Genomic DNA, 16,719 nt, shown 5'->3' with positions numbered 1-16,719 from the left:
TCCATCACCAGGACGCAAGCGCACGGGTTAACGCCGGCTCCCTGGCCCCCGCCCTCCCCCACGTGCTTCTGAAGACCTCATTTCTGGCGGGTGGGGGATGGGGACGCTTTCATAAAAGCATGAATAAAGAGGAGTTGGGGGATTTTAGAAAGTGCAAGTGGAGAAAAAATGGCAGAAGGAACGACAAGTGGGACACTATCCAGAGGTGACCCCAGGGGTCCCCGTGTGGAAGAAAAACATGCCCAGGGTGACCCCTGCCTGAAAGTTCTGACCACCTTCACAGCAGGCCTGGGGCCTGAACTCCTCCCCTGCCCCATGGGGTTGAGCTGGACTCACCTGGGAAAGCGGCCCGTGCCCTCGGGGCTGGTCCCCCCTCAGCCCGCAGCAGGCCTGGGGTGGGGGTGGGGGTGGGGGTGGGTCCCAGGTCAGGGAGGGTCCTGACCACCGTACTTCTCCCAAGTTCCCCGGAGAGGAGGCTCAGCGCGTCTGAGCCTCACCGCCAACCCCCCAAGGCTTTTATACCAGGGTCGTTAAGGTAACTTGGCTACACCTGCTGCCTTTCCCGTGCAGCCCGGAGCTGGCCGCCTTCTGATTGGGGCCTGAGAGGAGCTGTGGTAACAGCTCAGTGGTAACCAGGGTAACCAGGGCTGAGTGCTCTGAGCACCTGAGCTGATGCTCCCAGAAAGCCTGCGGGGCCTGGGTCCTCCTGAGAGATGAGGAAGTCGGGCTCTAAGTGGATAAATTAACAGCCGAGGGAACAAAACTTGTAAAAGGCAAAGCTGGAGTGTAAACCCTACTCTTCCTTTTATTTTAACTTAAAAGCCGTTATAATTCCCTCTAGTAGGAAGGAAACTTGGAGAAAACAATGCCCATGGGGCCCCAGTTCTTGCGTAATTGTTTGGGGAGGGGCCGGCTCTCCACTTGAATTTGGGAAGGACAGGACAGAGCTGCTATCTGGTGCTGGGCCCACAGGTGGGTGCCTTCAGGGAAGGGCCCAGGGGACAGAAGCCAAGGACACAGGAAAGGCCAATTTTCACCGACAGCCTCTTTGACACACGCAACTGGGATTCAGACATACGATTTGGGGTCTGAGGGCCTTGTGGGTGAGCAGTGCCGATTTTCTGGTTCTGTTGGATGCTGTCCTGTCCTGGACTGTCCACAGAGAGCACAGGGCACTCCAGCTGCTGTTTTCAATAAACGTTCAGACATAGTTGACTTCCTTCCTTTTGTTTTTGGTTTTGTTTTGGCAGCCAGGCTCTGGAGTTCAAACAACTTCCATAATTGTTTCCATGGGAAACCATCATCCTGCCACCAAGAAAGAATCTTAGTATTTGGAAAGTATCCTCTTCATCACTTGCAAAAATTAAAACCCTCGTCCTCAGGGAATGTGCAGCCTTGCTATGGGAACCAAAAATAAACAAATCTTGAAAGAACCAAGGAGCAGCTAAGTGGAAAATGTGAGAAAATTACTTTAGGTGCGCTAGAAAGAAGAGACTTATTGTTTTCTTGATGTGACATATTCTCAAATAGGTTCTTACTAAAGCATCATGCACGTAAGATAGTCATTAAGATAACTTCTTCCTTGAGGTCAGGGAGGCTGTGGACCCAAAGGTTTCCTGAGATTCTGTTCTGGTAACGTTTATTTATTTAAATTTATTTATTTATTTATTTTTGGCTGTGTTGGGTCTTCATTGCTGCACGCGGGCTTTCCCTAGTTGCAGTGAGCGGGGCCTACTCTTCATTGCAGTGCACGGGCTTCTCATTGCAGTGGCTTCTCTTGTTGTGGAGCATGGGCTTCAGTAGTTGTGGCAGGCGGGCTCAGTAGTTGTGGCTCACAGGCTGTAGAGTGCAGGCTTAGTAGTTGTGGCACACGGGCTTAGTTGTTCCGCGGCATGTGGGATCTTCCTGGACCAGGGCTCAAACCTGTGTCCCCTGCACTGGCAGGCGGATTCTTTTTTTTTTAACATCTTTATTGGAGTATAATTGCTTTACATTGTTGTGTTAGTTTCTGCTGTATAACAAAGTGAATCAGCTATATGCATATGTATATCCCCATATCCCCTCACTCTTGCGTCTCCCTCCCACCCTCCTTATCCCACCCCTCTAGGTGGTCGCAAAGCACTGAGCTGATCTCCCTGTGCTATGCAGCTGCTTCGCACTAGCTATCTATTCTACATTTGGTAGTATATATATGTCCATGCTACTCTCTCACTTCGTCTCAGCTTACCCTTACCCCTCCCTGTGTCCTCAAGTCCATGCTCTATGTCTGTGTCTTTATTCTTGTCCTCGCAGGCGGATTCTTAATCACTGCGCCACCAGGGAAGTCCCTCTGATAAAATTTAAACTCCAAGTAATTTGTTAAAAACAAGGACTGTGTTGATTCCAATAAAATAACTGGGGCTTTGTTTTACTTCCTATGTGGTCTGAAGAGTCTAATAAACGTCCTTACTTAGCCCTTTATGACCGTGTGGAGCTGTTTCCCCTGCATATTTCTCAGTGCCCATAACCACTCCCTGACTAATTTCAATATTTAAATTCCCTTTTGAAAAATAAGATCTGGTGCTTAATCCTCTTACTGGTTTCTCCCTGGCTATATGGAGTTTTCACCTTTGTACCAAAGCGAGGATGTTAGCATAGGTCAGAAAACAAACTTAAAGCTCACCTTATCTTGCTCTTGCTACTGACGTTCTCCATAAAGCTTCCTTGTTTAATAATTCAGGTGTGGGAGGGGAAAAAACGTCCTCAGGAGAAAGTGTCGGGATGCTGGATCCCCTGTGAGTAAGCTACCAACCGGGGGTTTCTCATCATCCTGCAGTGTCCAAATCACTGAGTCTTGTCTTAGATGTCAGTGACATAAATCTCTGAGCGGGTTCAATCATTCATTTATTCATCCGTCCGTCCATCCAGGACACACGGATGGGGTGTCTTTTCTCTGCTGGCACTGCCGGGCGATGCAGTGACAAAAGAGGGGAAGGTCGTGGCCCTGGTGGGGCTTGTTGCAGCCGGTAAACAACACACAACACACACACACATTTCACCCAGAGGTGGAGGAGAAAGAAGGAAAGCAGAGCAGGGCTGGGGGTTGCCATGGAGGTGTGCAGAGGGGCAACAGCCGCCTTGAGACGTGCCATTTGGGAGAGAATGGAAGACGGTGATGGAGGCTGGCCAAGTGGCCATCTGGACGTCTGGGAAGGAGGACCACAGCAGGCCCAGGGCCACTGCAGGCACCAGACCACTGCCAGAGGTCCCCTGCATGGCCCCTGACTGTGACATGAACACGCAGGAGGGACCGTCTGAACCTGAGCGCCTCACACACCCCTCCCTCTAGACCCCCATCCACTGGGATCCCCACCGACCACACCAACACGCACTGGGGCAGACGCACGCTGGATTTCAAAGGCTCAAGATGGAAAAAAGAATGTGAAACAGCTTATTAATCACCTTTGTATTGACAATGGGTTGAAACATTGGACTGAATAAAACAGAGGCTTAAATTAATTTCACCTGTTGCTGTTACATTTCCAAACGTGGTGACTAGTTTAAAATTACACAATCACACGTAAGCCTCATCTCTGCCATTTCCCTCCATCTTGAACCTGCTTTTAACCCCCAACAACGCATGTCTACCTTGCCACACCTACCAGCGCGAAGCGATGCATATTCCATCCGGAATCCTAATGCAGCTCATTCCCTGTGATGATTTTCCACTGGTTTTCCCACTATTCACTGGTATGAACATTGTGTCAAGAATGTCCTTCTGCCAGCCTGCCTGTCCCCACCTGGGCTCCTCGCTCGGCCTTTCTTCCCGCTGCATGGACCAGCTCCAGCCTGAGGCTCCACTGACACAGCCCACCCCCAGCTCACCCTCCACGGCCCAGTCCGGCTCCTCAGGACACTGGGGCCCCCTCCACAGCCCTCCCCTCCTCTCTCCACAAAGCCGCCCTCATCAGAAGCAGCTGGCACCCAGGTGGCTTCCAGGTCACACAAGGTAAATCCAAAGTCCTCCCTGTGGTCCCCCCTGGCCCCGGCCCCGCCCCCCACACTGGCCCAGCCGCTCTCTCCCAGCCCTGCCTGCTCCTGGCTATTTCCTGCTGGTCATTCCTTCCCCCTCCCATGGCAGGTGGGGGGGCCGTCCGTGGGAGAAGGGGCTCCACCGTCAGCCTAAGGCAGGCCGAGGAGGCCGTCACTCATCTGGGGGACGATTTAACGAGAGAGAAAACAAAGCCTGAGAATATTCGACCAGAGCTGAAAAAATAAGGAGGGATGGCAGCTCGAGGTCCCCCTGGCCAGCCTTCAACACTTGTAATCAAAAGAACCCTGGCCCGACCACTTGCTCACACCCTTACACAAGAGGCCTCCATTCACTGATCTCCCCGTCAGAATCCTCACCATAAAACCATCCCAGGAAACATCAGATGGTCTGAACCGCCACCTGGACCCAGGACTCCAGCGAGGTCCTCGGCCGACCACAGGGACCCGTTGCTACGGGTGTCAGGCCTTCCCTGGACCCACAGAATTAGAATCTACATCTCAGCCAGATCCTCAGGCAGCTGTCTGCATCCAGGATAAAGAAGGAAGCTGAGGGCCCTCGGGGGCAGCGGGGCCTCCCTGGGCCTGAGTAGTGCTGCCTTTTCTCTCCAGCAGGTCCTGCTTGAGACTCAAGGTTGTCTTAGGGGCAGGGGAAGGCAGGGAAGGGGAAGGGGAGAAAACAAGAGGGGGGAGAAGACAGGGATTGTGTGATTCCACTTCGTGTTGCAAACCAACAATCGCAGGCCCTGTCCCACCAGGACTGGAGAGCAGAGCCAGACCCTGTAAGGAAGTCCCTTCACGCTCAGGATGCCGCTCGGCCACACACTGTGCTGCCTCTTGTCCTGACAGCACAACGTCTGTGATTCCCAACACCCTAAGCGTGTGGTGGTGAAGACATGTGGAAGAGAGGGTGGGAGGAAACTGGGGCCCCGGAAGATGCTTTCTCACAAATAAAATACACCACCATACAGAGCTCGCTGCAAAGAATAACTCGAAAAGGTGACTCAGCTCTTTTCTTAACATAAAGCCATCTGTTCTTTACGCAAAGACACCTTCCAACATGATTGCAGTCGTGGCGGGTATACATCTGTGCCCTTATGTCTGCCTGTAACATGTCACTACCCTATCCCCATATTTCTACTGTAACTGCTCCTGGCACCCCATCAGATCCGTGTTCACACAGCCCCAATTCTCCCGGATAAAAGGTTTGAGTCCTGTATCAAAGCTTTCAGTTTTCTGGAACCGAGGGGGAAAACATGCTTTTTTGGAAAGATGACAAAATGTCTAGTTTCTAAAGGTCATCTAAGTGTGTCACACAACGCTATTTGCACTCCTAGAAAAGGGTGCAATTGCATGGATTTTCCGCGGTACCCATGGGGTGAACACTAACGTTCTAGTGCACGGCCTCCTGGACCCAATAATTTTTGCTAAATTAATGATTACATTGTCAGTGGGAAAGTTCCCATTACAGAATGTAAGCGCTCAGAGCCAGGGCAGGAAGGGCCCCAGAGCTGTGTGAGGTGAGATGCCCACTGTTCTCATCTTACTGGGCTCTCAGGCCCTCAAAGTTTTGGGTGGGCATGGAAGGAACCCACCCAAGCAGGGCCCAGATGCTGTGTTCAAGAAACACGTGTTCAGGGGAGAACCAACCAGCACCCAGCTCTGGTTGACTAGTACTTCACATTTCTGAGGATGGTTTTTAAGTTCTTATCTTGAGACATTAGCTGTTCCCAGATACAGCTCTGCAGATAAAAGAGTGCTTTTGTGTGGGAGTTCCCTGGTGGCCTAGAGGTTAGGATTCCAGGCTTTCACTGCCCTGGCCCGGGTTCAATCTCTGCTCGGGGAACTGAGATCCTGCAAGCCACTTGGCAGAGCCAAAAAAAAAAAAAAAAAGAGTGCTTTTGATTAGTGAAGGTTTAATTCGTTAAAATGACTTCATGAGAGAGCTTCCCTGGTGGCACAGTGGTTAAAAACCCACCTGCCAATGCAGGGGACACGGGTTCGAGCCCTGGTCCAGGAAGATCCCACATGCCGCGGAACAACAAAGCCCGAGCGCCACAACCATTGAAGCCCACGCGCTTAGAACCTGTGCTCCACAACAAGAGAAGCCACTGCAGTGAGAAGCCCGCACACCGTAACGAAGAGTAGCCCCCGCTCGCTGCAACTAGAGAAAGCCCACGCACAGCAACAAAGACCCAATTCAACCAAAAGTAAATAATAAGTTAATTAATTTTTATAAAGCATATTAAAAAAAAAAGACTTCATGAGAAAAGACAGCCAGAACATCTAGTCGCCCACCATTTCACAGAAGGAAGTGGTCCACACTCGGTGAGATCCCAGGAGGGAGGCATTCAGCAAACATCTGGGTACCTGCCGAGTGCCCCGTACTGTGCTGAGGCACACCCTGGTGAATGGACATATGTCCTGGGCCACCCCTTCTCACTGCAGCCCGTAGCCTGGCCAGTTCATCTCAAAGCTCACTTGCTTGTGCGTGAAGCAGATGAGCCACTGTGTGGAAGCATTAGTGCCTACTGCTAAGCAAATGTTCACTCGATGTTAGTCACTCTTTTTTTTTTTTAATTTTATTGGAGTATAGTTGATTTACAATGTTGTGTTAGTTTCAGGTGTACAGAAAAGTGTATCAGTTATACATATACATATATCCATTCTTTTTCAGATTCTTTTTCCCATCTGGTTATTACAGAGTATTGAGTAGAGTTCCCTGTGCTATACAGCAGGTTCCTGTTGGTTCTCTATTTTATATATAGTGGTGTGTTAATCCCAAACTCCTAATTTATCCCTCCCCCAGCCTCCACGTTTCCCCTTTGGTCACCATAAGTTTGTTTTCTAAATCTGAGTCTGTTTCCGTTTTGCAAATAAGTTCATTTATGTCATTTTTTAAAAAAAATTAATTCCACTTATGAGTGATACCATATGATATTTATCTTTTTCTGTCTGACTTACTGTACTTAGTATGATACTCTCTAGGTCCATCCATGTTGCTGCAAATGGCATTATTTCATTCTTTTCTATGGCTAATTCTTCCTATTAGTGGAAAGGCTTATACAGACTCCATCTATATGAGCTTTCTGCAAACAATGTCTTCATGCTTACTTTGCCACAGGCCAAACAGGACTCAGCTTTCCTGTTCAGTCTACCCTCTGGGTCCATTTCTGTGCATTCTCAGCTGCACCAGGCCCTCCAGAAGCCCTCAATTTGTGTCTAAGGCAATGAGTCATTTTTGGCGTATGACGTAGTGTTGCTTGGGGGTGGATACCTAGTAATGGTAAGTCTGTCCAGTGACCTGGAACTTATTTTTAGTTAAAGTGAAAATCAATTTAAACTTGCAGACATTCCTTGTGACAAAGGAAGCAACCCAAAGAATGAAAAAAACAATAATTAGTCTTAGAAATAGTCTTCCCTAATGGCCAGGGCTGGGGGATTCAGGAATATAGCTGGGGGATTTTCATTTTGTTCAATAATCATATTATACAAATTCCACTGGAAAACAAGCATTTCATCACTTTGGTATCAGGTGTTACATCAATTTAGCCACCCCAATGCTCTTACTGTACAAACGCGTTTTCTGTTATCAAAACTGTGTAAAAATCATCTGTATAATCTATGTAACATCTTCCATTTCTTTTGACTAGTAAGTAGGGTAGCTATTGTCTCATGTTTAAATATCTATCTGAAATTTTAGGTTCATTATTTGTTTAGATGATTATAATTTACCTCTTCATTAACTTAGTGAAGAAATCATTAAGGCATTTTATACCAATTAAATAGTTTATGTATTTTTAGTATGAGGAATTTCACACAGTGGTCCTGTTTTCCAATGTAATTTGTAAAGCACAATCTTAAATTCCACTTGAGTTTTTAAAAAATTTTAAGGTTTTTGTCTCTAATTTGATAAAAAAAAATATTTGATTTGGGGCAAATTATTTAAATACTTCTTGATTTTTTAATCTGAAAAATGGAAAGAAAATGCCACCCGCCTTACCAAATAAAGTTCTGGTGTTGCGGAAAAAAATCATCTGCATAATTTTGAGCAAACCAGGCTTTGCTCCTCTGAGTATTAATTAGTTGTTACAACTGTAAAAGCAGGGCTTACTGAAAAGTGTTTGGGGTTGAGACCTCACAGAATTTCATTTAAATCCTACCATGGGCCACCTATGAGCCTGCCACCTTAATGAGATTACTTCTCTCCCCTTGAGCCTCTCTTGTCACCTCTGAAATGAAGATGTGTGTGTCTTGGAGCCAGGTAATCAGGCCTGGAGATAAGAACAATAAAGCTCCTAGAACATCAAGTGAGCTCAATAACTAGAAGCTATAGTCATCTCAACATGAAATTTTACCGTAATTTCACATCTGATTAGAAAACTATCCTGAAATTAAGACTTGTGATTATTCTCCTTGGTCTTTATTAGCTGTGAGCAAAACTCTCTTATCCCAGGGAAAATCAAGCACTGATACCATTTAGAGTCAAGATAAGATGGTAAAAGGATATGGGTATAAATGACAGCATCTCTAGGAATAACCTCCTCCAAGGGGCTGTAAGTCTGCTGCTGCCTGCCGAGACCGGCCCCTGGGTGCACATCTTAAGGTGAACTTTCTTGGAAAGAAATGCATTCAACTGTTCAGTCAGGTCTCAGGTAGGATCAAAAGAGGAGGTGGCTCTTGGCATGAAGTCCAAGAAGAAATGGAGACTACAGCCTCAGCTCCGCCTGAGGAAAAATGCCCAGATGCCCGGCCATGGTCGGCTCTCCAGGGACGGCCCAGATGTGTCAGTTCCAAGCATCAGGCGATCTCCCATTAACCTGACAATACACTGACCAAGCCACGTTCTCATATAATTTTGATTCTCAAGGTATCTTTTCCACTGACAAGAAGAGGTGTGGACTTACTGACCTCTATTATTCATAACTGCTCACAAGCTGCAGAGATAAGTAGCAGGTAAGTATCAGTAGCAGAAAAAATGCTGGTTCTGTCTATTGCATCATTACCTCAGTTGCCTTTGCACCAGCTACCAGGTAGTTGAGAAGACTTTTGGACAGGAACTCAAAAGAGTGACCTATATTTTTTTCAACAGACAGAGCACCTTAATTCTAAAATGACCTTGAAACTCTGACCTTGAAGCCTGGAGGGTTAAGAGACCAGTTCCTCTTCCTGTGCCAACAATTTATTCTCTTTCCAAGACCGGGGTAAGAGTCACTCAAGATGCTTCCTAATTTGGGCTAGCCCACTTCTCCAGAGGCACGTGCTTTTGAAGCCCTTTGACGGGGAAGCCTCTCTCAGCCCCACCCCGACCCCGCCAGACCCCATCCAGCACATCATTTAAGTAACTTGGGCGATGTCATCTATTTCACTCTGCCACTTCCCCAACCCCAGCCTTGTTTATATCACAACATTTTCTCTCTTCAATGTTTATACCAGGGGCCACACTTTACTAGAATACCAAATTAGACCAGCCCTGCCTCGCGCTGACGCAAAGGCAGGCTTGTGGGGCTTCGACAGTGACTGATGTCGCGAGCGCCACCTTCAGTAGGACAGGGAGGGGCTTCCAAGGGACCCACGTGCCGGGGACCCCCATGTCTCCTGCCCACCGCAGGCTGGGTGCCCAGGGTCGAGGGCGCGGGGCGCACGGGCGGTGACTGGCCAGGCATCACGTACGCGCCCGCGGCGGGCGGGGCTGCAGCCTTAGCGCCCCACCTGCCGCAACCCCCCCCCCGGCCCCGCCCGGCTCAAGGGCGAAGGGAAGGTCACGGGCAGGGTGGGCGGCAGGCGAGGGCGCCGGGCCCAACACTTAAGCATCCCTGCACCGTGTGTGGTGAAAATGAGACATCAGGGCCTTTCAACTCATCCGGGACGGGAGGAAGAAGGTAAAATAAAAACCAAAACCTAGCTCGAGAGGCGTCTCCGGCCTGCGATCCTCGGGCTCCGAGGACGCAGCCGCCTGAGCACAGCCCTGCTACTTTCTAGCGGTTGAGTCGCCCCACCCAGGTATTCACCGGGATCAGGAAACCCCAGCGTCTGGGAACCCCTGCGTCCCCATGTGCGCCCAGCGCTAGGGACCCGGGGCACGTTCCGTGTCACCCTCGCTTTACATTGAAATATTCTCTCCGTGTGTCCGTGGGCACCGAGCCTGGGTCCCCTTCTCCCCGAAATCAGCTTCCACGCTTGGGGGTGGGGGGCGGTTGCTGGAGTCCGCACTTGCGGGGCTGGTGACGCCCCGGAGTCCCCGCTTCCTGTTCCTTCCCATCCAGGGGAGGCTGGCGGGGAGGGCCCAGTGACCCGTTTCAGCTTTCAGTTTGGTGACGAGCCGGAAGGGGACAAGAGATTAGAGCGGAGGAGAACCGTTTTTAAAATTTCCCGGCGGAAACGCGAGGTGGTACCGGGCCGCCGGGCAACCCCGGGCAGCCCCGTCCCGCCGGAGCAGCGGGGACGCCGCCCGCGCGGCGCGGGGATCGCGAGGCTGCCGACGCGTCGCAGGGACCCAGCGGATTTTTCCAAGACATTGGGGGTAGGGAGTGGGTGACGGAGCTGGGGAGGGAGCCGCGGCATCGGAAGTGGCCGCGCTGTAGCCAAGCTTTGGAGGGGCGTCCGGCTTCATCCTACGACTCGGAAGAGAAATGACCACCGAGCGCGGTCCAGGCGGCCCCGTAGCCAGTCGCAATTTAAAAAATAAACATGAAGGTGGAAAACTGACCTTCCTGGTAAGGGATCCTACTGCCATAGCCCTCCCTCCGCCCCCCCACCGACTCCGCAGTGACTCCTTCTGAGGCTGCACGGCCCGCACCCGCTCCCGCCACAGGAAGGTACCCCCGAGGTTCCTGGGCGCGGGGCTTCTCCCCCACCCTTCTCTTATCCCCGGTACCCGCTCTCCTCTCTTCTTTGCTTCCCCCATCTCTTCTCCCTGGAGCCTCATCCTTTCTCTCTGGTCCCTGCTCCCCATCCTTTCTCCCAGGTACCCCCATCCTTTCTCCCAGGTACCCCCATCCTTTCTCCCGGTTACCCCCACATCCCTTCTCCCTAGTCCCCTCCCTTCGCCTCCGGCCCGGGATCCGGGGAGGCGGTGGCGCACCTTGGGCATCCCCGCCGCTGGTCAGCACGCCTATGGCTTTGCCGGCCCCGGAGAGTTGCTCCAGGAACTTTCGGAAGGAGCCCTTGGGGTTCGGGGAGACGTCGTGGTCGCCCATGGCGAGCAGGCCGGAGATCGCGCTCGGTAGGGTGCTCAGCAGGCACTGCGCCCCTCCCGCGCCGCCGCCACTGGAACCGCCGGCCCCGCCCGCGCGGCGCGCGCCAATGGGCGGCCAAGGGCGGGCTCAGGGGCGCGGGTAGGCGGGGCAGGCGGGACCGGGGGCGCCAGCTTTCAGGGAGCCGCGCGGGCCAGGGAGCTTGGCCTGGAGGGAGCACCACTTGGGGGGGGTTGCATCGCAGGTGGGAGGAGCGTTACGAGCCGGAAGCACCTCAGAGGGAAGGAGAAGCACCGCAGGTGGGTGGGGAAATCACCGCAGGTGGGCGGAGCATCCCTGGTGGGGGAGGGGAAGCACCCTAGGAGGGTGTGCAGCGAAGGTGGGAGGAGCATCGAGAGGGGGAAGCGCGGCAGGCGGGGGAAAGCACAGCAGCTAGGTGGTAGCATCTTTGGGGAGCGCAGCAGGTGGGGGGAGTAGGGGGAAGGCGGGGCGCTACAGGTGGGCTGGATCACCGTAGTTGTGGGAGCGTGGCAGCATCAAGCGCGGGGAGCGCAGTAAACGGGGCGGGGGGAGGTTGTGCGGAGCGCCGCAGGTGGGAGCGCCGGGCCCGCGGCAGTTGGGGGGACCGAACCGTCGCAGGCGCACGCACGTTCCCGCAAGATTCCTTCTGGGGGCGGCATTCGGAGCCGCGGGCACCCCAGCTTTTCCTCAGGCCTGAGGTGAGGGAGGAAGGACACACCAGCGGATCCTCCAGTCGGTGGGCGAACGTGGGCGTCGCTGGCTGGCGACGACGAAGCGCCGGTTCCGTCCCCAGAGAGGCTCTGGCCGCATGAGGAGGAGAAGGAACGTGGTCGTAGAGGACGCGCGGGGACCCTGGCGACACCTGGCGCCAGGCCGGGTGCTGAGAATGGAAGGGGCGGGAGAAGGGCAGGAAAGTCCTGGCGGGGCGATAAGACCCGAGTGCTTGCGAAGGAAACCGCGATGTCCTGTGTCGCCAGCCAGATGCTCGCAGCTCCGCTGGGAGCTCCGGGACTGAGGCGCTCACGTCCAGTCCGTTGGGTGATGGATGAACAAGAAGCCAACTCTTCCGGGAGCTTAATCTAGGCTGGTTTCCAGCCGCGGATGTGCGGACGGATGCTTCCTCGGGCGCAGTCTTGCGGCGCACACAGCGCTGAGCTTGGGGTAGGGTCATCCCCAGGAAGGAGTTTCATAAGCAGCCGCATCAGCAGTTCCTGGTGGGGACGGCACAGTATCCCCTACGACCTGCGCGACGGATGTGCGTCAGGTGGATACAGAGGGGAAATAGGTTAAGTCAAGGCTGTCCCGTCCACCCGGAGCAGCCTGTGGTCGGCTGACAGCTGTTTACTGCGGGCCACCCTGGACAGAGGAGGGGGAGGGGGTGCGCGCACTTAAGCCGGGCTCTTTCTTGCCTTATCCTCCTGTTCATCCCTCTGAGCATCAAAAATGTATTGCAATAGATGAACAAATACCTGTTGTGGACAAGGCCAGAGATCTGATCTCTGCCCTGGGCCGGAGGTAATGGAGCAACTTCTAAACACCCGTGGTCATCTGAATCGCCTGGCCTGGTTTTTCCCTCTCCACCAGAACCACGGAAGTCCAGTTTCTGGGAGTGCTGCCAGAAAAGGTGTATTTTTAACAAGTTCCAACGCATTCTGATGACTGCAGAACCTGAGAGCACCTGTTCTAACGGGTTGAGCCTGAGCGAGTGATGCTGAGAAGATACTGGGCATCTTGAAGGTGTCCCCAGGGTGCCCTTCACTCTCCCGGTGCAGGAGAGTGGCGCCAGGCTGTGCAGCTCCGCCCAGAGGTGTCCCAGGCCCAGGATTTGTGCTGTAGAATCATCCGTCCCTTTCTAGGGCATTCTACACTTTCCAAAATTGGTGCACATTGAATTTTATTTTAGCCAAAAGGCCTTTATCTTCTTATAAAATTGATATTTTTGTAATTTAGAGGATTGGCCATTTGTCCTCGAGTTGTCTGTCATATGGAAAACAATAGATACAAACTAAGAGTCCAAATAATGGGTTAAGTAAATTTTGATACAAATATATGAGTAGTTTTCTATTGCTGGTATGGTTATGAAGATAAATATCCATTTACATGGAAGTATATTCAGGATATATTAATAAATGAAGAAGCAGGGTCAGAAATACCTTGAACCTGTGTGTGTGTGTGTGTGCGCGCGCGTGTGTGTGCGCGTGTGTGCGTAAATTTAGATGTAAATAAATTTAGATATTTTAATTTCCTTTCTTCTTATTATTATAGGTATTGTCTTTTTCTCCAATGAACAAGTATTGTTTTTGGAATAAAATATTATACTTCATTAAAAACAATAAAATTTAGAGTTGTCAGACCACCAAGGTTATGTCTGTTTTGCGAAAGCTGAGGTGGCATTGTGGTTCAGACAGGTAATTCCTTATTCTTTCCAGTTAGGCCCATGAGCTCTGACCCATCGCTCAGTCTATCAGGGTGTAAAATACAGATGGCTGCAGCAGCTATGGAAAGACGTGGCCATCTCTCCCTTGTTTTTCTTTTGCAGTACATGTATTTTAGTAGTTCTTCAACTGGTGGTGGGGTTGTTTGTTTGTTTGTTTTAACTTTGGCCTTAGAAGAGGCTTCTCTGATACAAGAGGGAGAATTGCAAGGCATGTGGAGGGTACAGCTTACCTCCAGCAGGACATGCCACGTGCCTTAGTTCTCCATTGCTGCCTAAAAAATTACCCGGAGCTTTTGTGGCTTATATGAGCACCCATTTACATCACAGGAATATCGTCCCAGGGCTTTGCTGGACGCTCTGCTCCTTGTCTCAGAAGCTGCAACAAGGTATCCGCCGGGGTCCAAAGTCTCATCTGATCCCTCATCTTGGCAGTTTCCTTCCGTCCCAAGCCCTGAGCTGACTTTGAGCTAATCTACAACCACAGCTCCATAACGATCTTCCCTTTTCCTGGTGCCTCATCTTTGCTGTCCTTCTTCCCTAGACTTTACAAAGCCCAAGAACAAATGCAACCACTTGCTAAACAAGGAAACGCCGCCTTCAACTCCCCCCACCCGCCAGTTGTCTTTCAGTGTCTTTGTCCAAACTGAGAAATAATTCTGCTTTATATCTAGCAGCTACACTTTAAATTATATATTAAAAAGTTGGATGCCCTCCAAGACCTTGACGCAGAATCATGTTGTCCTGAACCAATTAAAGTCAATATTTAAACACTTTCCAAAAAAAATGGAATGAAAGCCCGTCTCATTATTTCTGCAAAGTAGGTGGCCATTAAAAGTTTTAACCCCTCCAGGAAATGTCATCGGTGATGTGCACTGGACCCTCTCACAGCACAACTATTTCCTTCTCCTGTGTTGGTGAAAGTTGATTAATGGAGACTTCCTCAAAATTCCAACACTTCTCTCGTAACAGGAGAGCACAGGTGCTGATAAGGCAGAAGAAACTGACCTGTTCTTTCAGAGGAACTTCCGTAATTGTGGTTATTTCAGAAAACAGAGGATAGGAGAGAGGACTGTCTGTTGAAAAATGAGTTATACAGGAATTTCCCAGTTAGGAAAGGAAATTATGATGATTTTAGCAGTGTGCCATGTGATGGTTAATTTTATGTGTCAACTAGGCTGGATCACGGGTGCCCAGATAGCTGGCAAAACCCTGTCTCTGGATGGGATGGTGAGGATGTTTCCAATGAGATTAACATTTGAATCAGTGAATTGAGTGAAACAGATCCCCTCTCTGACATGGAGGTGTGAGGCTCAGCCAGCCTGCTGAGGGCCTGAGGAAGGGTGAATTTGTCCTCTTTCTCTCTCCCCATGTGTATATATATAGATAGATAGATAGATAGATATAGATCTATCTATCTATCTATCTATCTATATATCACTGATTCTGCTTCTTTGCAGGAGCCTGACTAGTACATACATTCAGGTTAAATATGTTCATTCTATGTTTTAGTTGTGAGATGCTAAATCTGGATACCAATTTGCATATGGTCTATACAGAGTCCTGTGTCCCTGATGGTATTTACATGTTTGAATTTGAATTTGATGACAAGTTCTCAAAGCTCCCTTACTTCTGTATCAGAATCAAAGTGCTTCATGGCCAGCATTCAAGGGCAAACATGCTGAAATATCCGAAACCAAAGCTACAAACAACAGTGCTTTTGCAATTCGCAGACGGGCACACATGGACCACGCGTGTGTGATTGGCAATGCCAGCACGTAGCCCGAGTTTTGAACGTTTTTGGGTGTAAAACTTCTAAGATTCCCATATAAGCCACAGATGTCTTCCTCTACCCGAATGTGCACATATACACACACACAATCCCCTGAATGTAGCGTACAGTTTAAGGAACTCATGAGTCTGGTGACTGACCAGGCCACAGCCGAGGACAGAGGATGGAGCCTGGTCACAGGTCCAAGCGGCGGAAAGCTGAGTCCTCCCGTGCAGCCTCCCTCTGGCTGCTCACCGTTCACCATTGGGACCTTGTCTTATCTTAGAGCCCAAGCTGACCCCAGGCCAGATGGGGACCGGGGGCCCATTCCCGGGGAAGCGCTGGGGTCTTAGTCCTGAGTCTGGGGGGAACACCCCTCCCCTCCCATGTGATGCTGTTTGGAGAGCATCACTTTAAGAGCTCCCGCTGTCTCCACTGATTACGTGGTCCTTTGATCCTCTTTAAGAGCAGACCATTCTTTTGTCTATAAGACCTTTCACCAGCATAGGCCATTCACTTAGAGCCGTATTTCCACAATCATGAGGCTTTTCTGCAGCAGTCGGGGCTGATCTTGTTGTCATGTGAGGTGATCTGAGTCCCTTCTGCCTTGGAGTCCATGGCCCTGCTCCACCCTCATCCCCCAGGGCCCTGGGGGCAGCCGGTCACTGGAGCTGCTCTCCAGGTCACTTAGGGGGCTCTCTCCTTTCCTCTGTCCAGGTCACCGAGAGGCATAGGATGAAGGCCCTCCAGGCACTGCCACCCCAGCCTTTAGTGCCAGAGCCCATGGGAAGGACCCTTTCTGGGGTCATTGGATCATCAGGTGGAAAGAGTTTGCACAGCGAAGACAGAGACATGAGAGACGGGGGGAGAGAGACAGAGGCAGACAGACAGAGACAGAGATACACAGAGAGAGACAGACAGAGCCAGAGAGAGAAAGCAAAATCACAACATTCCTTAAGTTTGCCCCTCACTCAAGCCGCTGTCCTGCTTCTGTGCCACGATAACCACCAAAAATGTTTAAAATTGCCACTCCCCCCTTCCACATCTTTCCCACTCCCTCAGACTCCCTGAAGTCCTCTTTCCTCTACTGCAGCTTCTCTGAAACTTCTGAATGTCACCAACTGTCTGTCCAAACAACCAGCCAATAAAACAGCTTTTGAAACCAATTACTCGGTTGCTTCTTGTTGATATTTTTCTAAACTCTATGGTGCTATTTCCTAATACCTCCTCTTAAAACCCTCTGTAGGTTGGATTTTTTTTGTTTGTGA

General features: G+C 50.8%; 1 protein-coding gene across 1 annotated transcript in view; it reads right to left on the bottom strand.

Annotated features, from left to right (window-relative positions):
* The window catches only part of PFKP (phosphofructokinase, platelet), an 83,388-nt gene extending 72,146 nt beyond the window's left edge, over positions 1-11,242 (bottom strand). The window contains exon 1 of the mRNA XM_082648821.1: positions 11,114-11,242. Coding sequence (XP_082504947.1) covers positions 11,114-11,228 — 115 coding nt within the window. The 5' untranslated portion in view covers positions 11,229-11,242. The remainder of the gene's footprint in view (positions 1-11,113) is intronic.
* Between the last annotated feature and the right edge of the window lie 5,477 nt (positions 11,243-16,719).

This window comes from Grampus griseus (genome assembly GCF_964374135.1).
Source record: "Grampus griseus genome assembly, chromosome: 2".
NCBI lineage: Eukaryota > Metazoa > Chordata > Mammalia > Artiodactyla > Delphinidae > Grampus > Grampus griseus.
This window is presented reverse-complemented; position numbering and strand designations above follow the sequence as displayed.